At 37.8% G+C, this 22,319-nt stretch overlaps 1 protein-coding gene across 2 annotated transcripts in view; it reads left to right on the forward strand.

The window, feature by feature from the left end:
* The window catches only part of LPGAT1 (lysophosphatidylglycerol acyltransferase 1), a 78,033-nt gene that overhangs the window by 13,940 nt on the left and 41,774 nt on the right, over positions 1 to 22,319 (forward strand). For both annotated transcript variants that reach the window (XM_058700874.1, XM_058700875.1), the window contains one exon: positions 19,409 to 19,527. In XM_058700874.1, the coding sequence (XP_058556857.1) occupies positions 19,409 to 19,527 (119 nt within the window). The remainder of the gene's footprint in view (positions 1 to 19,408; positions 19,528 to 22,319) is intronic.

Here is a 22,319-nt window from a genome sequence, read left to right on the forward strand (position 1 = left end):
TGGTGTCATATCTAAGAAACCATTGCCCAATTCAAGGTCATGGAGATTTACACTTAGGCTACCTTTTGAGTTTAGCTTTTATATTTAGGTCTTTGATCTATTTTGAGTTAATTTTCCTATATGATGTAAGATAAGGGTCCAAACTTCATTTTTTGTTTGTGGATATCCAGTTGTCCTAGTGTTTGTTGAGAACACTGTTCCTTTCACATTGAACGATCTTGGCACCCTTGTTGAAAATCAACTGGAATTGATTGGAATCAGTATGAATTAGTATTCAGATTTGGGTTATTAAGTGACCCCTTCCTACCTCTTTATTGAGGAGATGTTTCCTAGTTATGTGTTTTACTAGTAGTTGTCTTAGAAATATGGTTATAGGGAATAACTATTTCCAGTTTGCTCTCTCAAGAAAACAGAACTTCAGTTGTATCTTGTGCGATTGATCAATCAAATATTTATTGACTGCCTGCTGCCAGTTAGTAAAGTTATTAATTTGTAAGATACTGTGCTAGAGAGTATGATCTAGATTAATTCCAACCAAAAGGATTTTGGACATAGTTTTTATTTTTTATAGATGCCTTTGGGAATACTTGAGTTTGCTATGAACTGTGTGTCCAAAATGTACCAGTTGCAAAGTTTTCTGAAAAACAGAGATCAGTATGCACATTTTCCCTTAAGGTGATGGTTCCATTTTTTAAAGTTAAGTTAGTTCCTTGCAGAGAAGAAAATTAACTGGAAGCTAAATTTATTTTGTAGAATAAAGTATGGATTACATAGATGAAGAACAAGGGTGTCATTTTCAATAAGAATTGCAGGCTGTTTTTTATGAGTGGAATAAAATTGCTTATTGTATATGAGAGACTGAGTTGGGCAGTCATTTTATTTTTATTTTACTTTTTTTAATTGAAGTATACTTAATATACAGTGTTGTATTAGTTTCAGGTGTACAATACAATGATTCAACAAATTCTATACATTACTCAATACTCATCATGATAAGTATTCTCTTGGTCCACTTTATCTATTTTACCCATCCCCCCAGGGCAGTAATTTCAAAACTGAATCATTTAAAGAAATTTTAAGCCTCAGATACTTATATACAGATGTATTTTTAACAAATAATAGATATTGCTAAGTAAGTGTGATGTTAGAGATAGCATGATATATTAGAAAAAGTCCTTGACTTTTGAGTTAGTAGGAATTTAGTTCCTGCCACCACCACTTGCTAGTTGTGTAATTTCAAGCTACTCACTTATCTGAGCCTTAGTTTTACCACCTGTAAAAATGGAGATTGTATTTATCTCATATGAAGCTTAAGTGTAACGTGAATAGCATGGTATTTGTTATTCTATAAATAATAACAGTAATAATATTATTATTATATTAATGCCTAGGAAAACAGCTGTGTTAATCTCTGGGGAAAAGCATGTCTAAATGAATAAAAGCTAACATGGGACAGTTTGAGAAATACATTTGACAACACTCAAGTGTAGTTAATAGTATAGCTCAATAAAGTTCTCTAATCAAGAAATAAAAATAATTTATCATTAGTAATTTAAGCCATAGTCCAACTGAAATATTAACTAGTGTTGATGTTTATAAGTTATGAAATCTTCAAAGCAATTTATGTTTAACAGTGTTCTGACTGCCTCCTCTGCAGGCACTGTGCTGGTGGTGGGGGAACGGTGGCAAATAAAACAGCACTGCCCCTGTTCTTCTGCAGTTGGCTTTTTCTGTGGGAGACGACAGGAGTCACATGGTAACCATGTGATCACAACTGTGAAAAGGGCTGCAGAGAACAAGTGGAGGGGCTGTGGGAGTAAGGAGGGCCAGGTTGGCTGCAGCATGGAGTGAATGAGGCAGAGAGGAGCAGGGTTGGGGGATGAAGGGAAGCTGAGGAAGCCAAGTCCATTGAGGTCGTGTAGCGCGTATGTGGATTTTGAAATTTATCCTAAGAGGAAACTATTCAAGGATTTTAAGTAAGGGAATGACGGAATCAGATTCACATTGTAATTCTGTACTCTGCCTGCTTTGTGGAAATGGATTAGAGAAAGTGAGGGTGTGCAGGGGATGCCCTTGGGAAGATTCTCACTTTATCCGGGTGAGGTGACAGTAGCCTGGTCTAGGTAATGGCAGTAGAGATGGAAAGAAGTGAACCAATTGGAGAGTTTTATAGGAGGAAGATGGTTAGGAGTTTCTGAGCGATAGGACATAGAGGATGTAGTAGAAGGGCAGGTGACAGGGATGACAGGGTTTCCAGTGTGAGCTGCTGGGTAGATGTGGAATCTCAGAAGAGGCAACGTTGAGAGGAAAGATAAAAATTTGGCATGGGGTAGGATGAGAAGCACCTTAGTGGAGCTCTGCAATGTAAATGGATATACAGTCCAAGACACACAGGAGAAACCTGAGCTAGAAGGAAGAATTGGGAAATTGGCAATAGTATTTAAAGCCAGAGGCTGAAGGAGGTCACCTAGAAAGATTGTAAGTACCTGTAAGTACTGAGTGATGAGAGGCCCAGAACCAGACTGAGGAAATGCTGACATTTTGGAGGTTGGGGAGAGCGGGATGCTTGAGCCTCAAAAGGAAAGGCTAGAGAAGCCAAAGGTGTGCCTGCCCTAGGAATGTGGTGGCAGAAGTCAGCAGCGTTTCAAGGGAAGGGCTGGGTGAATGCTGCTGACAGTCTGTTTTGTAAGATCAGAGCTGATTTATTCTTTTACTGCATTTGGCAGGAGCAGCTTCTTCGAGGTGGTAGGAGTGGAAACTAGATTGTAGTGCATTGGAGGTGATGACGAATGGGAGGAGGTCTAATGGAAACATGAACGTGTGACTTACCAAAAGTCTGGCTGTCAAAGAATAGAGGGCAATAGTTGCATAGTTGCAGGAGAGAAATTGGGTCAAGAGAAGGCTTTTCGATTTTTTTTTTAATTTTTTAAGATGGAAAAGTCTAGATTTTGAACCACTTAGAGTAGTTCATGATGAAACCATGGTCATTTACTTACACAACTCAGATGTTTAGGAAACTATTCTTAGAGGAGATTGAATGAGGGCATACTTATCAGGGTTCAATACAATTCATGGAAAGCACTTAACCGTTGGCTCTGGTGGCAGAGACAGATGGTGATGCGGCGTCTCCATAATTTGGTCCGTTCTGAGCTCTTATTACTCAGGCTGCTGTCCCTCAACCCTTCTTCATTCTCTCATTGATGTTCTCTTCCTCTCCCCTGTTAAATAACAAAGTTCAAGTAAATTTGAAGATCTAATTGGCCTTATTAAATAATTTGTGAGTCAGCAGCATCCCATCTGGCAGGTAGGGAGGTGTTCCCAGGATTTGTACAAAAATGGGATGATTTTGTAGTTGGGGGGGAGGGGTGGGGCAAGAAAGTTCTAGCAAGCTGTCTTTTTTTTTTTTTTTTTTTTTTAAGGCAAGGTGTCTTATGCACATTACCTCATCTTTCCTTAGGGGATAGAGAGAACCCAGAGTGAGTGACAGGCTCATTGGTGCAGACTGAAAAATTCCTGGCTGACCAGGTTAAGACTACATTTCTGGGGGAGGTTGGAACTGCAGTTAGATTACATATTAGGCACCAGTTTGAGAACTAGGTCTAAGTGACAATCATTTTGGGTCTGTGGTTGTATGTGTGTGTGTTTGAACACCCTCAAATCTGTTCTTCAGTTTTCTTGAAAATTTCTACCTACTTATGTAAACCCCTGACTTCCCGAAAGAGGACTTTGGCTTCCTCCCTTTTGACCTCAAACTTTTTAGTTGGGTTTTTCTTTCTAGCTTATCTCTTGGCTCAGGCAGAAGACCCTGAGGGCAAAGCATCCCCCGAGGGGGACCGAAATTACGCCCTCAAGCAACAAGGACTGCCCTGAGCCAGCAAGACCCCCATCCACGATTGACCCCAAGAGGATGATCAATTTAACCTTCACTGCCTACCTGCACGTACCTACCCTTCTTTGCCCCACATTTGCCTTACGTAATCCTGGAAGTATTTTCGACATTTTGGAGACAGTCTTTGAGACTGTCCGCTGTTTTCCTGGTGTTGGCCTCCCTGATATAAATTCCTTTCTTGCTTCACCACCACTCGTCTCTCTGCCTTTGTGTTTTGTCACTGCCAGTTAACGGACCTGGTCTGTTTGGGATCCCCACACCAGGCGCTCTTGCACCCCTTGTGCCCTTGGCGCGCCGGCTACCGTCCCCCTCCTCCACCCACCATAGCCTCCACTGTTAACTTCCTTTCTGAACCACTTTGCCATCTACTCTGTAATTGTGTTCCTGCCTGTTGGGCTGCACTGCTTCAGAGTTCTCTCAGGGTCAAGAATCCATACGCGTGTTAAGCGCTGTCTGTGGACAAATAAATGATGTGTCTTGTACATATGTGTTAATATTTTCCAAACATATGTAGCTGCTGTTTTAATTAATAAATCCCTTAAAAGCATCATAGACATTTTTGTTGTTGCTTTTTGTTATGGAGATTTTCACTCAGTGGTAGAAGAACTACTGTATAGATACCTGCCATATTTTCTGACATTAATAAAGACCGTTTGTGTTTGAAACAGTTAGGATATACTGCCCCACAAATAAAACATGCCGAATTCCGCTTCAGGTTTTTCACTGTTGCTTTTCTTTTGCTGTTCTGTCTCTTTAATTTGTCAGTTTCTTAAGGGCAGGGGTTGTAGTTCTTCTTCCTTTTACCTTTCTTGGGCCAGGCTGCAGCTCTTGGGCCAAATCCAGCCCATGACTTGTTCCTTTTGTAAATCTCCAGATCCTAGTTTTTACACACCACCATTTGCAGTCAGTCTGATAGGAAACACTTTGAACCCCAATTAAGTGAAATGTTACCTCCTCCCAAGAGAGAATTCCGTGGTTCTTATTTGTTGTAGACTTGTATTGCAAAAGTTGTGTTCAATTTTATATTTTTAACTTTGTCCACCAAAAATTTGTAGAAATATGTTGGCAAACAAATTTGTTATGGAAATACCTATGTAATATACTCAATATTGCCTCTTGGCCTTAATAGCCTAAAATCTTTACTATCTGACCCTTTACAGAAAAGGTTTACTGACCCCTGCCCTATAGCAGTAGTTCCCAAATTTGTCTGCACATCTGAATTATCAGAGGAGCTTTATGTATGTGTGTTTTCCTCCATCCTGGAGATTCTGATTCAGTACATTGAGATGGAACCTGGGAACCTGTATTTTTAATAAGCTGTTTAGTTGTTTGGGAGTCACTGTTCTTTCATGCATTTTGTAGGGTTAAACTCCAAGAGCTAATGAAATGGATATTGGATTAGATGCCAGAGGACAGCTTCTTATTTTCTTACTTCAACACGTACCAACTATGGAACCATATCCAAGTAGTGACTTGTTTTGTAGGTTTTTAAAAAATTTCCAGTTCATCTGTTTATAGACAGTTTTGCTCTGTCCTCTACAGTAGTAGTTGTTTTACCTATTGGGATTCATAAGAATTGCTTTTAGAGTCTGATAAAAGTTATGGGCCCACCCGCTAGAACAGTGCACCTGTGTTAATTTCCTATGACTGCCATGGCAGGTTACTCCAGAAGCATGTAAAACAACAGAAATTTATTCATGCATATTTCTGGAGACCAGAAGTTCACGTCAAGGTGCCAACAGGGCAGAGACTCCAGGTGACATTCCTTGCCTCTTCCAGCTTCTGGTAGCTGTAGGCATTTCTGGACTTATGGCTGCATCACTCCAGCCTCTGCCTCTGGGGTCACATTGCTGCCTCTTCTGTGTTCTGTGTGTGTCTGTAATAAGGACACTTATCATTGATTTAGGGCCATCTGGATAACCCAGAATAAGTTCCTCTCAAGATCCTTTATTCACAGGTTCCAGGGATTTGATGTGGATGTCTTGTGGGGTGGAGGGTGGGCATTTTTGGATTTACCATAGCACCTTTGCACATGCTCACAGTTTTACAGTTTCAAAGGGTTCACGACTCTGAGGTCCATGTATGGACTCCATGGACTCCAGGTTTAAACTCTTTGCTCAGTGAGAAGCACCTTACACCTACAGTGTATTCTAGTTATTAGTCCCTATTCTCTCCTCTTATGTCATATTCTTTTTCTTTTAAGTTTATTTATTTATTTTGAGATACAGAGACAGCATGAGTAGAGGAGGGGCAGAGACAGAGAAGAGAGAGAGAAGCCCAAGCAGGCTCCACGCTGCCAGTGTGGAGCCCAACGTGGGGCTTGAACTCACAAACTGTGAGATCATGACCTGAGCCAAAATCAAGAGTCAGACACTTAACCAACTGAGCCACCCAGGCGCCCCTCTCCTCTTATATCATGTTCTTATATTCATCATGCTATTACCACTGAATCTTGAAATGGTGTTGTTTTCTTCTCATGACCTTAGATTCTTTAGGGTTTGCTTTTTGAGCTGGTTTCTCTGCTTCCTTTAGGAACTCTTTATCTTCTGATAAGACTTACTATTTTAAAAGAAAAGCCAAGTTTTTCCCAAGCCTTTCTACTGAATTCTGTATCAAGGAGGCTAACTTCTGTGCAAACCATATGTAACTGATCATATGTAACTGATTATGCCTCCAGTGAGAAGAGAAACTTACCTGGAGTACGATGTGCCAGGCCTTCTAGCAAGTGCTCTCACGTGGCTTAATTAAATACTGAAACCCATCCTCAGAGGGAGGTCATATCAGTCCTACTAAATAAGTGAGGAAATAAAGACTGGTGGAAGTTAAGTAACTCGTTCAGTGTGGGTGACGGAGCTAGCAAGGGACAGAGCTGGTCTGTGAATGAAGGTCTTCTGCCCATGCTGCTTTCATTATACCATGAAAACATAGCATACCTCCCTTTTAGTTGAATGCTTAGTAATCTGCGTAGACAGGGGCTATCTATGCTTTGGTGTCAGGAACCAGCAGACCTGGATTTCAGTCAGGTTTACAGTGCTTACTTATCGTATTACCTTGTACAATATCTTCTCTGATCCCTAGCTTTAAGTAAGACCGATACCTGGCTTGTGTGCCTTATGGGGCTGCTCTAACAACTGACAGACTATGAATGAAAGTTCCTCAAAATCAGAAAATCTTACTAATATGCAGTATAATTAATTAGTTTCTCATTTGATTATACTTTTAGTAGTTTCTTCTTTTACTTTCCTAGATTTCAAAGTTTGGGAATATGGTCAAGCCTCCAACCAGAGGCTACATTAGTTCCAAGGCTGAATTTGTTTGCTTAAGACCTCTTGGGTGCTTGGCTGGTACGAGTGCTTACATTTGCTTTCTTCTCTTTCATTTTTAGGGGAATCCCCACTTTTGTCTAGTTCAGCTGCACTTAGGATATCTACATGTGTGATAAGTTTCTGAGCAGTTCTCTCTCCTAGGTTAGTTTTTAACTCCTCTCATTGCCTCTTTGCCATGGGTTTGGGTGGTGGCCTGGGACTATGCTCTGGAGACTCTTCCCTTTTCTCTACCCGCCCCCCCACCAATTTCTTGACACCTTCATTCATCCTGAGATAGTTTCTTATCCAAAGCTAAAATCCTGTCTCTCTTACTTCTCACTAATTATAGGCTCCTTCTATCTTTGCCCTTGTCTTCCAAGATATAAAGATACTACAGACATTCCATCCTAAAAAAATACCCCCATTTAACAAACAACTTCATTCCTTTCCTCCATCCCACATATGGCCAGTTTCTTTTCCCTGCTGGCTTTCTGTGGTTTATAAGATAATATTCAAAAACTTGGTGCTTTAATAACCTGGCTCAGGCCTGCTGCTCAGCCTTATCTTTTGGTGAGCCTTTCTTTTATTCTTCCAGTTACAGTGCAGAATGTCCTTTTTCTATCAAGAGCCCGTCCCTTTGTTTGGATTCCATTCCTTCTTGCTTGCTCAGGAAACTTCCTTTAGTGTTAAGGTCCTCTTTCTTCACCTTTCACAAAAACTCTCAAATTTCCAATTATACTTAAAAAGTTGTAGAATATGGTAATCTGGGTTCACATTCCCAGAGATGGGAGTGGGGCATGTGCTGTCTATTTTAACACAGTCCCATTGCTTAGGGGCACCAGGGTGGCTCAGTCAGTTAAACGTCTGACTTCCTCTGTCTTCGGCTCAAGTCACGATTGTGAGGTTCCTAGGCTCGACCCCCATGTCGGGCTTTGTGCTGACAGCTCAGAGCCTGGAGCCTGCTTTGAATTCTGTGTCTCCCTCTCTCTCTGTTCCTCCCCACCTCGTGCTCTGTCTCTGTCTCTATCTCTCTCTCAAAAATAATAAAAATTAACATTAAAAAAATTTTTTTATAAGTGTATCTGTTATCTGACCTCAGATTTACAGATATAACCTTATTTTTCATTCTTTAAAGTACCAGCTATCTATCTCAGAAGGTGTCTACCTAGGTTGTGTTCCCATGTGTCTTTGGTATCTCTTCCCTTTGTGTGTTAGCTCACAGTGATTTCTCCTCCTCCTGCCACCTGTGGTACATATTTTCATAGATAATGCATTATTCCCCAGTGTGTCTTTTATTCTCAATAAGTGAGCAAACTTCTTGAGGGCAGGGATCATGTTACATCAATTGGAAAGTTTGCTTATGTTTTATATTGAAGAAAATGTATCTTTTAAAAAACTAAAATACAGCTTATTGAGATGCTGGTGAGTGGGATGATGGTATGACACGAAGGCACATGAGAGGTGAAATGACCAGGAATAGCAGATTCATGGCTCTGGTTGCAAGCTTACACAGGGCTTACTTCTGTGGACTGGAAAGGCAGGCAGAATTGCCTATACCATTTAGTATGTTCTCTGTTTCGGTCTTTCTCACTTCTCCTTTCCCTCACCTTGTACTTCTTCTCTCTCTCTCTCTCTCTCTCTTTTATTTTTGCTAAGCTCAGATAGTTGGGTAGTATGATTCCTCCCACTGTATTCATGAGTTAATTTCTTCATGATGGAACCCCAGTTTACCTTTATGTCTCCCACAGTGGTAAAACCCTGTTTCTCTATGAAAAGAATAAAACTAGTTGAATGAATGAATACAGGAAACAGTGCTTTGGGGGATAGTGAGCAGGAGGTGATGTAAATTAATTATACTTACCATCTGTATGTTTTTCTTTGCAACTAATTTGGTCAGGCAAGAAGCAGCCTAAGAGTTCTGTTTCTTGTACTCGATTTAAAATACCTGTGAGGGGAGAGATTTGGGTCCAGCTATCTCTAAATTCCTTCCTAGTTCTAAGCTTTCTAAAATCAACCCCCTACCATTTTTGAAAAAAAAAAATTTAATGTTTATTTATTTTTGAGAGAGAGAGAGGGAAAGAACATGAGCGGAGGAGGGGCAGAGAGAGAGGGAGACACAGATCCGAAGCTGAAGTTGAACACTTAACCAACTGAGCCACCCAGTGCCCCTAAGACCCCCACCATTTTTAATGGTCTGATTCTAAAACTATTTAAAGCTCTAGTAGCAAAGCAAAAAAGTACCTATACTGCACACTTATTTCCTGGCAATTTGGTATAATCTTTAGAAGTTAGAATTTCCCTTCTTCTAATTACTCATTTTAGGAATCTGAGGCAGATATTACTGAACTCTGTTGCTTAAACTGTCCCAGAGAAATCAAATTAAACTAACTTTGATTTAAGTTCTGATCTCTGATTTAGTATAGTGTTAATTGTATTTAGTATAGGTAAATGAAAGAAGCTATTTAAAAGGTTGAGAAGATAGGGGCGCCTGGGTGGCTCATTCAGTTAAGCGTCCAACTCTTGATTTCACCTCAGGTTGTGGTCTCACAGTTCATGAGTTAGAGACCCACATGGGGCTCTGTGCTGACAACATGGAGCCATCTTGGGATTCTCTCTCTCCCTCTCTCTTCCCCTCCGTTTCTCTTCCTCTCTCTCTCTCTCTCTCTCTCAAAAATAAATAAAATCTTAAAAATCTCAAAAACTATAAAAGGTTGAGAAAACAAAACTGAGCAAACTGAGGATTCTGCATAGAGTGAAATACTTTTATTAGAACATACTAGAAAAAAAAAACAACTTAAGATGTAAGTCTTGCTACTTTGACTCTCAGTGATTTAACAAAATAAATTTGGACCAGGCTGCTTTGGGGGAGAGGTTGTTAGTGTATGTGACATAATGAACATTAAAGAAACAAATAAGAGTGCAATGTATTAGTAAAAGCTTTCATTATTACTTTGTTCTTGGGGAGCAGGGGAACTCTCTTAATTACAAAAGTAATAAGTCAAATGCTGAAAATTTGGAGAAACAGAACAATATAAAAAATAAAGGAGAAAAAAATAGAACAAAAGTCATTCGTAAGTTTGCCATGCTGCAGTAATCACTATCCTTGGTAATCACAGTCTCCCCCTACCTCTAGACCCCCAACAAACTCAGATATGTTCTCCTTCACTCTAATTTTGTCTTTTTGAGAGTGTCATATAAATGGAACATTTTGAAATGGGCCTCTTCTCTCAGCATGCTTGTGAAAGCCATCCAAATTGTTGCATGTATCATTAGAATGTTCTTGTTTGTTGCTGAGTAATATTCCATTGAATGGATGTACCACAGCTTATATCCATTCAGCTATCAAGGACATTTGGGCTGTTTCCAGTTTTTAACAATTATGAAAAATGGCAGTATTAATGTTCATGTTCAAGTTTCTGTATTACATAAGTTGCCTTTCTCTAGGGTAGGAGTAAACAAACTATGCCCCATGTGCCAAAATTTCCTGTTGCTTGTTTTTACATGGCCCTATGAGCTAAGAATGGCTTTTACATTCGTGAAGGTTTGTAAAAACCAACAACAAAAGAAGAATATAAAACAGAGACCCTATGTGGCCTACAAAGCTTAAAACACTTAATGGCTGGCCCTTTACAGAAGAAGTTTGCTGGCCCCCGCTCTGGGGTAAATACCCATATTCCTGGGTCATGTGGTAAGTGTCTTTTTAGCTTTATGAGAAACTGCCAAACTGTTTCCAGAATGGCTATACCATTCTGTATTCCCAACAGCAGTATCTATAAGTTCCAGGGTTTGTTTGTTTGTTTTTTTTATCCTTGCCAAAACTCAGTATTAACAGTGTTTTTAATTGTGGTCATTCTAATCAATGTTTAAGGTTGCTCATCATGGTTTTAATTTGTATTTCCCTAATGATTAATGGTGTTAAACATCTTTTCATATGGTTGTTTGCCAATCTTATATCCTGTTTGGTGAAGCGTCTGACTTTTTTGCCTAGTTTTTAATTGGGTGGTTTGTTATCTTACTGTTGAGTTTTCAAAGTTCTTTATATATTCTGGATACAAAGATACCAATCCTTTGTTGGCTATGTGATTGTCTATATTTTCTCCCCGTCTTTTCATCCCCTTACCAGTATCTTTTGCCTAGCAAAAGGTTTAAGTTTTGATGAAGTCCAATTTACTGGTTTTTTTCTTTTATGAATTGTGCTTTTCATGTTATGTCCAAGAACACTTTGCCTAGACCCGGATGATGGATGTTCTCCTAAGTGTTCTTCTAGAGGTTTTGTAGTTCTGAGTTTTACATTTAGCTCTCTGATCTGTTTTGAATTATTTGTTGTATAAGGTATGGGTTGAGGTTTCATACTTTTGTAACTTCGTTTGTTGATAAGACTATTTGTTTCTCCATGGGATCGACATTACACCATTGTCAGAAATCACTTAGCCATATTTGTGTGTTCTATTTCTAGATTCTCTTTTCTGTTCTGTTGATCTATGTGTCTGTCCCTTCACCAGTACCACACCATCTTGATTACTGCAGCTTAATAGTGAGTTTTAAAATTGGGTAGTATGATTCCTTCAAGTTTATTCTTCTTTTTCAAATTTATTTTGGCTATTCTAGTTTGTTGGCCTTTCTTTATAATAAAATTTATAAATCAGTAAATCTAATTGTATCTGAAAAAATTCTTACTGGGACTTTGATTAGAATTACATTACATTTGTAGATTAATTTGTGGGAGAATTGGCTTTTTACTGTGTTGAATCTTTCAGTCCACAAACGTGATATTCATTTCATTTTGGTCTTCTTTGATTTCTTTCATCAATGTTTTATAGTTTTTAGCATATATATCCATTTATATGTTTTAATTTATATCTAAGTATATTTTTGCACTATTAATGGGATTTAAATATTTTTTTATTTCCTCTTGTTCATTTCAAGTATAAAAAAGATTGATATTTTGTGTGTTGACTTTGTATCCTGGAACTTTATTTTTTTTTAAGTTTATTTATTTTGAGAGAGATTGAGAGAGAGCACAAGTGGGGTAGGGGCAGAGAAGGAGAGAATCCCATACCTGTTCCATGTTGTCAGTGTGGAGCCCAATACGGGGCTTGATCTCACAAACTATGACCTGAGCCAAGATCACTTAATCAACTGAGCCACTCAGGAGCCCCATCGTGCAACTTTATTAAACTCTAATTAATAATGAAAGCTTTTTTTAGATTAGTTGGGATATTCTACATAGAGTCATGCCATTGTGAATATGAACAGTTTTATCTCCCTTTCCAACCTGTAGGACTTTTTTTTTCTTGCATTATTGAATTGGCTAGGCCTTCTGGAATACTGTGAAGTAAGAAAAAGGAGTTTGATATCCTTGCCCCGCTCTGAATCTTATGGATAAAACATTAGTATATAATTACTACTAAATATCATGTTAGCCTTGGGTTTTGGGTAGAAACACTTTATTACATTGAGGAAATTCCTTTCTATTCTTAATTTACTAAGCATTTTTATTATGAATGGATAGTGAAATTTGTTAAATGCTTTTTGTGCATCAATTCATATGTGTCTTAGTCCATTCAGGCTGCTATACAAAATATCATAGTCTGGGTGGTTTATAAACAACAGACATTTATTGCTCACGGTTCTAGAGAGTGGCAAGTCCAGGATCAAGGTGCCGTCATTTTCTGGTGAGAGCTCTCTCTGTGCCCTTCTCACTGTGCCCTCACATGGTGGAATGGGCTGGAGAACTCTGTGGGATCTCTTTTATAAGGACACTAATCCCATTCATGAAGGCCACACCCTTGTGACCTAATTACCTCCCAAAGACCCCACTATTAGCATCACCTTTGGGGGTTAGGATTTCAACAAAAGAATTTTAGGGAGACACAACCATTCAGACCATTCAGACCAGAGCAATATGATCAGCAATAAGGTTTTTCTTATTTAGACTGTTAACATGGTGGATTGCATTCATTGATTTCTGATACTGAACCAACCTTGCATTCCTGTGATAAATCTTACTTGGTTGTGGTGTATACTGTTGGATTCCACTTACTAATATTTGTTGAGGATTTTAATGTATATTAGTCTATAGTCTTGTGTTTTTCTGGTTTTGGTATCAGGGTAATGGTGGTCTCATAAAATAAACTTGAATGTGTTCTGTTTTCTGGAAGAGATTTTTTAGAATTGGTGTTCTTAAATGTTTAGTAGAATATGCCAGTGATAACCATTTGAGCCAGAAGAATTATTTTTTGGAAGGTTCTTGCCTGTGTAAATCAATTTCTTTCATAGAGATAGACTTTCAGATTATTTACTTAATCTTCAATGAATTTGTCAGTTTGTGGTTTTCAAGGAATTGGTTCATTTCACTCAAAAATGTCAAATTTGTGTTTGCAAAGTTGCTCATAATATACCCTTAATTTTTTAAAGTCTTTGTGGTATGTGTAATGATGACCTATCATTCCTGACGTTGATAATTTGGGGAGTTTTTGGTTAGTTTTGCTAGAGGTTTATAAAACTGCGTTTACTTTCTTAAAGAGCTCCATTTGATTTTATTGATTTTCTCTATTTTTTTTGTTTTCTATTTTATTGATTTCATCGGTTTCTGCTCTTTTGATTCTTTGGTACTCTGTTATCCACTTAGGACTTATTTATATTCAAAAAAGATTTTCGATTTCTGTATGAGTTTATTCACTGACTAACTCAAAGAACATATTAAAAAGTCATGTCTTCTAAATTCGTGCATGTGTTTTTTAGCCTGGCTTATCGCAGTATAATTTGCAGTAAATAAATTACAGTAAAATTTACCTTTTGTAGTTTATAGTCTGTGAGGTTTTTTTTAAATGTTAAGTAACCTTCCTTCCTCAAATTGATTCTGTTTTGTGAGTCAGTACAATGGCTTTAGGATCACTGTTTTTAAGGAATTTGTGGTGGATTCTTATTGTTTTTATTTTCTTTTTGAGATGTGAACTATCCTGATCAATACTAGTCTATAACTCTTAGGGGAGGTTTATTGTTAAGTTAGAAAGAGAAAGAGAGAGAGAGAGCAAGTGTGTGTATGTGGTGGGCGGTAGGTGATGATCTTTGACTTTCATTTTTAACAAGAATTTTAAAAATTCAGTTACAACTAGAGAAGTTTCTTCCAGATTTTATTCAGTTGTCCTTCATTCCCTTTGGAAATAGTGGACCTGACCCAGTTCTTTTTTGAGAATACATTTCATAGAACAGTGTGTTAAAATATTTTTGTTCTTTCAATCAAGTACAGTGTAAGAACTGGCAGGCATCCATAGCTTCTATTCTTTAACATGCACATAATTCTATTCCTTGCTTAAGATATTGACTCCATTATTATACTTACTTTTTCTGGTATAGCAAGGTTTGAACTGAGGAACATAGCTACTTCATATATAATAAATTATTTGTCTCTACAAACATTTTTACCTTGATCTTGTTAGTCACATGACTTTCTAACAGTGATCTTTGAAGTATATAGTGGTATGGTAAAAGTATGGTAAAAGAATACCATAAATATTGGAAATTAAATATGTTTGGGTTTTTTGGAGTTTTTTATTTTAGAGAAAGAGAGAGAGCGTGAGTGGGCGGGGGCGAGAGAGAATCTTAAGCAGGCCCCACACTTATCACAGAACCCAATGCAGGACTCAATCCCACGACCCTGGGATCATGACCCAAACTAAAATCAAGAGTAGGACGGTAGGGGCACCTGGGTGTCTCAGTCAGTTGGGCATCCGACTTCAGCTCAGGTCATGATCTCACAGTTAGTGCCCAAATCGGGCTCTGTGCTGACAGCTCAGAGCCTGGAGCTTGTTGTGGATTCTGTGTCTCCCTCTCTCTCTGTCCCTCCCCCACTCACGCTCTCTCTCTCTCTCTCTCTCTCTCTCTCTCTCTCTCTCAAAATAAGTAAACATTAAAAGAAAAAGAGTGGGACCCTCAACCAACTGAGTCACCCAAGTGCCCCAGAAATTAAATTTATTGAATGAAATTTAGATTTTATAAAATTCAGGATGACTTTGTTACTATATCAGGATCATTTTTTAATAAAAAAGTTGTTTGAGCTACCTTTACTTATTTGATTTAATATCCCATGTGGGTCTTAATAAGTTGACATTTAGTTTGAAAAGAAATTTTGGCCAAGTTGTGGCTGTAAGATAAAACATATATTAGATTAACTCTTAATGATTATACCCTGAAAGGATTGTAGAAACTAACATTGAGAGCCATTTATAATGCATAACATAAGATGCATAACATTAGATGTCTGTTGAAATGTTCTAGGTGTTTAAAGTACAGCGTCATTTTTTCCCTATATATGATAAGAAAAAAAAAAGCTATAACTTGGGGGGAATAGAATGGAAAAGAGAGAAAAGGGATGGGGAGAGCTGAGGCGGCTGAGGTATATTAGTTTCAAGGGGCTGCTATCATATAACAAAGTAGTACAAGCTGGATGGCTTCAAACAAAAGAAATTGATTCTCTCATGGTTCTTGTTGGTTTGAAGTTCTAAAATCAAGATGTCAGCATGGTTGTGCTTTCTCTGAAGGCTCTAGGTGAGGATCCTTCCTTGCTTCTTGCTGCTTCTAGTAGTTGTCCTCAGTCCGTATGTTATAGATCTGTCACTCCAGTCTCAACCTCTGTTGTCACGTGGCATTCTCCCTGTGTTTATCTCTGTCCACATTTCCTTCTTCTTAAAGGACACCCGTCATACTGGATTTAGGTTGAGGGCCCATTTACAGATATAGGATGTATATAAACTGGGAGGGAGGGGACGCTATTCAACCCAGTTCAAAGGGTTCTAAATTCAATTTAAATTTTGAGATAAGCCAACACACTAGATTTATCTGCCTTATACAAAGCAAACAGGTAAGATACATTTTACGTAAAAATTTTTTATTTGCAATTATATTCACTTACATGCTTTCCCATTGTGTAGGCTCAGGCCTAGGTATCTAGCATTTTCCCTTCATGTGATAGAAATTACATTAAAGGAATATTTTGTTATGAAACCTCTGTTTATATAGATGTGGAGCCAGAACACTTTCCACATTACCTCTTAATAGCTCAATATTTATAGAACCAAGCTAGACTTTTTTTTTGAACTCTTTAACTGCTATTAGAATAATAATTTTGGGGTGCCTAGGCGGCTCAGTCAGTGAGCATCTGACTTCAGCTCAGGAGGTCATGATCTCACAGTACATGAATTTGTCAGCTCAGAGGGTCATGATCTCACAGTCCAGGAGTTCGAGCCCTGCATCAGGCTCTGTGCTGACAGCTCAGAGCCTAAAGCCTGCTTCAGATTCTGTGTCTCCCTCTCTCTCTGCCCCTCCCCTGCTCATGGTCTCTCTCTCTCTGTCTCTTTCTCTGTCTCTATCTCAAAAATAAATTAAAAAACATTTTAGAAAATTTAAAAAAAGAATAATACTTTTATTCTTTTTATTTTATATCCACGACATCTAACAGCTCCTGGTGCTGATTTATTGAATGAATAATGCATTAATGAAAGAATGGAGTGTGTGTGTGTGTGTGTGTGTGTGTGTGCGCCTGTCTGTCTGTCTGTCTCTATGTTGAAGGGTTGTCAGCAAAGGCATGATAGAATGAATTTTCCTTTTTAAAACCCAACTGGTGGGGCGCCTGGGTGGCTCAGTCGGTTAAGCGTCCGACTTCAGCTCAGGTCACGATCTCGTGGTCCGTGAGTTCGAGCCCCGTGTCAGGCTCTGGGTTGATGGCTCAGAGCCTGGAGCCTGCTTCCGATTCTGTGTCTCCCTCTCTCTCTGCCCCTCCCCTGTTCATGCTCTGTCTCTCTCTGTCTCAAAAATAAATAAAAACGTTAAAAAAAAAAAATTAAAAAAAAAAAACAAAAAAACCCAACTGGTGGCATCCTTGACACACTGGTCTGAATTTCGTTGTTATTACTTTTAGTATATCATTTCATATTGGTATACAGATGCTGTGATTCATAATATTCCTTTGCATAGATATATAATAATTTACGCTCCCTTTTTAATTTTAATTGTGAAAGATACAGAACATGAAATTTACCATCTTAACCATTTTTAAGTATATACTTTGGCATTGTTAAGTATACTCACATTATTGTGTAGTCAATCTCCAGAACTTTTTTATCTTGCAAAACTGAAACTCTACTATTGAACAACACCATTCCATTTCCCCCTCCTGGAAACCATCATTTTTTTCAATTTCTATGAATTTGAGTTAGTCTCTCTTTTGAATCATTATCCTCTTTGCTCTTACAAACAAGGCTGCAGTAACTAGCTTTGCATATGTGTCATTCTGCACATAAATAAGTATATCTGCAAGATGAATTCCTAGAAGTAGAATTTCTGGGTAAAAAGATTTTTGCATTTCTCAGTTTTGATATATATTGCCAAATTGACTTCCCAAACTGTTGTACCAATTCAGACTCCCCACAGCAATGTACGATAGAGCAGCTGTTTAAATGTGTTTCAGTAGTTAGCGTGTCAGCTGAGCTGACTTGGGAACTTGGGAAAGGAAAGGCCGCTCGGTAAGAAAGTTGGTGCTACTGCATTTTTCAAGGGGCTGGGCTCTCTCCCAGTATTCTGTCTCTATTCTTTAAGAATTATTTGATGTACTTTAGTGTAGTTTTATCCTGCATTCACTTAAAAATTTTTAAATAAAAAATTTTCCCACATAGTATATAGGCTATTTGAGTGTTGGTAATAAAATAGATTTGAATCTGATAGAATCATTAGAATACCTCACTTTGCAAGGAGGTCCTACAACTTAATACTATATGTTTAGCTCGGCTGAAAATTTCCTTAATACAAAATTCGAAGGTCTTTAAAATCAATGAATAGATGGGTTTTAACAGAAAGGAAAATCAACAGACCGCTTTTCTGAGATGCATTCTTTTTTAAAAATTTTTTTAGTTTGTGTGAGAGACAGAATGAGTGGCGGAGGGGCAGAGAGACAAGAGACAGAGAGAGAGAGACAGAGAGAGAGAGAGAGAGAGAAAGAGAATCCCAAGCAGGCTGTGTGCTGTGCTGTCGATGCAGGCCTCGATCCCACGATCCTAGGATCTGAGCCAAAATCAAGAGTTGGCCCCTTTGCCAACCAAGTCACCCATGTGCCCCTCAGACGAACTCTTACGAGGAGCTCCACTATGTTGGGGTGACAATGAAGGGTGACTGGAGAAGGAAGAAGGCTGGGGGAGGCAGAGCCAGTGGGCTCCACATCTCCTCAAGCCTAGTTCATCCAGAATTATTACACACGGGTGGCTTGAGTTCTTTACTTTTAGCAGTGTGTGAGGTTAGTGAGTACTAATGTGTAACCAGCCTCTCGTAATTCATGTCAGACGTTTGAGGAGCCCTAGAAGCTTTGTCTCGTAGAATCCTGATGTGTGAAACTGATGCTCAATTATATTATTTCTCTGAAGTAAATTTACTGTAAAATGAGGCATATTAAAGCAGTTTCCTGCATGGAGATACTACTGTTTTCCTCAGAGTGTATGTACAGGTTTTAGTACAATGACTTTTCATCTGGAGATTTTAAACATTAGTTTTCTTATATTCAAATGAAACTATTTGCGTATATTTGTGACGTTTTCACATTTTATTATAAAGTAGAAATACACTTTATTATGCAGTATATTTGAAGGGTTCTGGAGACCTTCTCCCAATCATGATCAACATCAGTGGTTTGGAATTCATTCCCTCAGACTTTTTTTAACGTATAAAATAATATTTAAATTTTATTCCTTCTTTAAAAAGGTGGAATCATGCTATATATACTGTTTTGTGATTTGCTTTACTTGATAACAGGTCCTTTCTGGGTTAGTGCATAGAGATACATTCTGGTCTTTAAGTGGACGTATACTCTTCTATTATATCATAATTTTGTTATCCGTTCCCCTGTTGGTAAACATTGGAGTTCCAATAAGTATCCCTTATGCATGTATCTTTACCTATTTGGACAAATGTTTCTGCAGGATAAATTCTAAGAAGTAGAACTTATATATCAAAGGATGACCATTTTACATCTTAATGGGTATTTTGGTGCTCTATAAAATGTTACATCAATATATTAACATCCTGATATTTATAGGAAATAAACTTAGTTCAGACTTTAAGAAGTTTTAGCGAGGTGATGTGTCATCATTGATGTACACCAGTTGTTCTAATATAAGGTTTTTAGTAATGTAAAACCTTTAAAGTGACAGCTTTTTTATTCTTACAGTGATGGAATGGGGGGATGATATTAAAGCGGTTTCCAAAGATGAAGCAGTAATGTTGGTGAATCATCAGGCAACAGGAGATGTATGCACTCTGATGATGTGCCTCCAAGACAAAGGACTGGTAAGCCATCCTGAACGCAGAGGTGGACGGGAGAAGGGGGAGGTTAACAAAGAATCAATTCAAGTATCTTACTAGGGTTTGGAACATAAACTTTAATATGTATACTTTTTCTGAAAATTGAGAAAATTTTAAAAAGAAAAATATATACAATTCTAAGTAATTCTGACTATAATTAGAATTCTAATCTAAAAAAAAAAAAGAGAATTCTAATCTATAATTCAAAATATTATTCTAACTCCAGGACAGGAATTTGGAGACTTTCAAAAAAGTAGCTGGAAAATAATGTGAATGAGCTGGTTTTTTTTAAAAAATAATTGAGGTAAAAGCAGAGTTAATATGGTTCAAATCGGGGACTGTCTTGAGGTGAAGTGGTGGATCACTGGTTTGAGAAATACACAAAAAGCAGTAGTGTTTAAGAGAGAGGTCCGTGAATTAGATGATCTTGGGGATCTTTAGCCAGAAGGAAAAAAGGTAAATATTTTGGATTTCCTTTACAAAGGAAATTGAACAGAAAGATACTACACCCATTTTATTAAGTGTTACTAGGCTGTGTGAACTGTTTTACAGTTTACATGACTTATATTAATAAGTCAAGATAAAATATATCCATCAACTGGGTGGGTTTAAAATAAATTCAGTCTTTAGCATTAAAAGAATTATCACCTTAGAAGTTGAAGAGGTTGTGTTACTAGAAAACCAAATAAATGGAAAGTGTATAAATTAATGGAGTTAATATTTATCCTAATAGTAAAGAAGCAAATCAAAGAACTTTATTAAGTGCTTCATGTTCATTATCAGTGACTGCAAGGATAGAACACCATCCTGTAAGACACTATCCTCATAAAGGAGTGAACAGTCCAACAGAGGAAAGTGTAGCAAAGTGAAGAGTATTCAGTGGAGAGGGTGCTCCCCATGATAGGCATAGAAGACTTTGTAGAGGGGCAAGGACATAAGCGTGGCCTAGTTAGAGTGGTGAAGCAGGGGCCTTCTTCCTTAGTGAAATACTCTTGGCCAGAACACCAAGGCAAGACTAAGCCTGGGGTGTTTAGGTCCTAGAGATTTTGACCCAGTAGGTCAGGGAGGGGTCATAAAATGAGGTGAGAGTAAAGGAAAATATGTTTGATGACTGCCGAATCTTTTCTTGTTTATCTGAAAAGCAGAAACATAATCTCACTGGAATGTGGAATAAATTCAATCCTTTCTTGAACTGTTAAAAGAATGTTGCTGTATAAATATATTTGCATTTATAATAATATTTATTACTTGTGATATTAAAATTTTGTAAAAACTAGATTATTTGGTCTTGTATGAAAGAGAATCCCCAATTAACAGACATTTTTAATCTTATTGATAGGATCATTACACTCACAGTGATTATTCTGAAGGCTTACAGTGTCCTTGATTGGTTTTTGAATTTCAAAGAATGATTACAGTGGTCAGTATAAATATGCCTAACTTTAGTGCTCTAACCCCAGTTTGGCATGGATGATAACTGTATTAACTAGAATATTAGATAACCTGGAATTCACCAATTGTGTGAACAAAAGAAAATTTAGTTTGTTTGTTTCCTTTTATAAAAAGATTTCTGTTAGTTTGTCTTAGGTTCATTTTTCTGTCCAGATTATGATCTGATATTAGTGAGTAGATATTAGTACAATCTTGAGGAATTTTTTTTTATCTTCTTTCATAAAGGGTAATAGAGAAATATAAAGCTGGAAGCATTATAATCTCTCCCTCCTGCGCCTATCAAGTATAAGGCAATATTAATTTTCATTTACCAGTAAGAATGTTTGCTTGACTTATTGAATATTCCATGGGTATATTCAAAGAAAGAAGGCTAATGCTAAATTGTGGCCCAATTTTAAAAAATGTTAGTTTAATTGTGATGTGAGTGTAAACAGCTTTTAGAATTCAGGAATCTTCTTGTAACACCCGTTAGTGTTACTCAGCGGGTGTCCTGTTGGCATTTTGGTCGGACTGTTGTGTTGTGTTCTGAACTGTCCTGGCTATTGCTGGATGTTTTCCATACCTGGCTACTACCCACTAAGTGCCGGTAGCATGTGCTAGTCAATGTGACAGCCAAAATTGGCCTTAGAAATTTCTAAAAGGGAGAACCATTGACTTGACTATAATTTCAGAAGGATATAAAGAACGGAGTCCTTCATGTAAGCCTCTCTAGATCTTTTGATATGTAGAAAATCTGTGCTTCCGGATAAAGAATAATTGATATGGGCCAATTTTGTTTCTTGAAGATACCTAAGAAATTTCTCAGTGACAGGCCTATGAAACGTTGACAAGAGTTGCTTCAGGCAGCTGGTATTTACTGAGCTTCTTTTGAGGAATATGAAACAAAGGATTAATTGTATTTTCTAAATGTGCTGGTACCTTTTAAATAAGTATCTGTGACTTGAGGCATGTTCTTTTATGGCAATTGATGATAAAACTAAAAACTTTTTTTATTTGTCAAAAGAACTTTATTAGACATGTAATAAACATTTGCTGACTTGTAACATTTCCCCTAAAATAAGTTAGGACTTGGGGACCCGGGTGGCTCAGTTGGTTGGGAGTCTGACTCTTGATTTCGGCTCAGGTCATGATCTAACGGTTAGTGAGTTCAAGCCCTGCGTCAGGCTCTGCGCTGATGCTGCGGAACCTGCTTGGGATTCTCTCTCTGCCCTTCCCCACTTGTGTGTGCATGCACTCTCTCTCAAATAAATAAACTTTAAAAAATAAATAAAATAAGTTAGGACAGAATTATCCATACAAATCTTAGAAGATAGCTTGGCTATCTT

The sequence above is a fragment of the Neofelis nebulosa genome, chromosome 15, assembly GCF_028018385.1.
Source record: "Neofelis nebulosa isolate mNeoNeb1 chromosome 15, mNeoNeb1.pri, whole genome shotgun sequence".
Taxonomy (NCBI): Eukaryota; Metazoa; Chordata; class Mammalia; order Carnivora; family Felidae; genus Neofelis; species Neofelis nebulosa.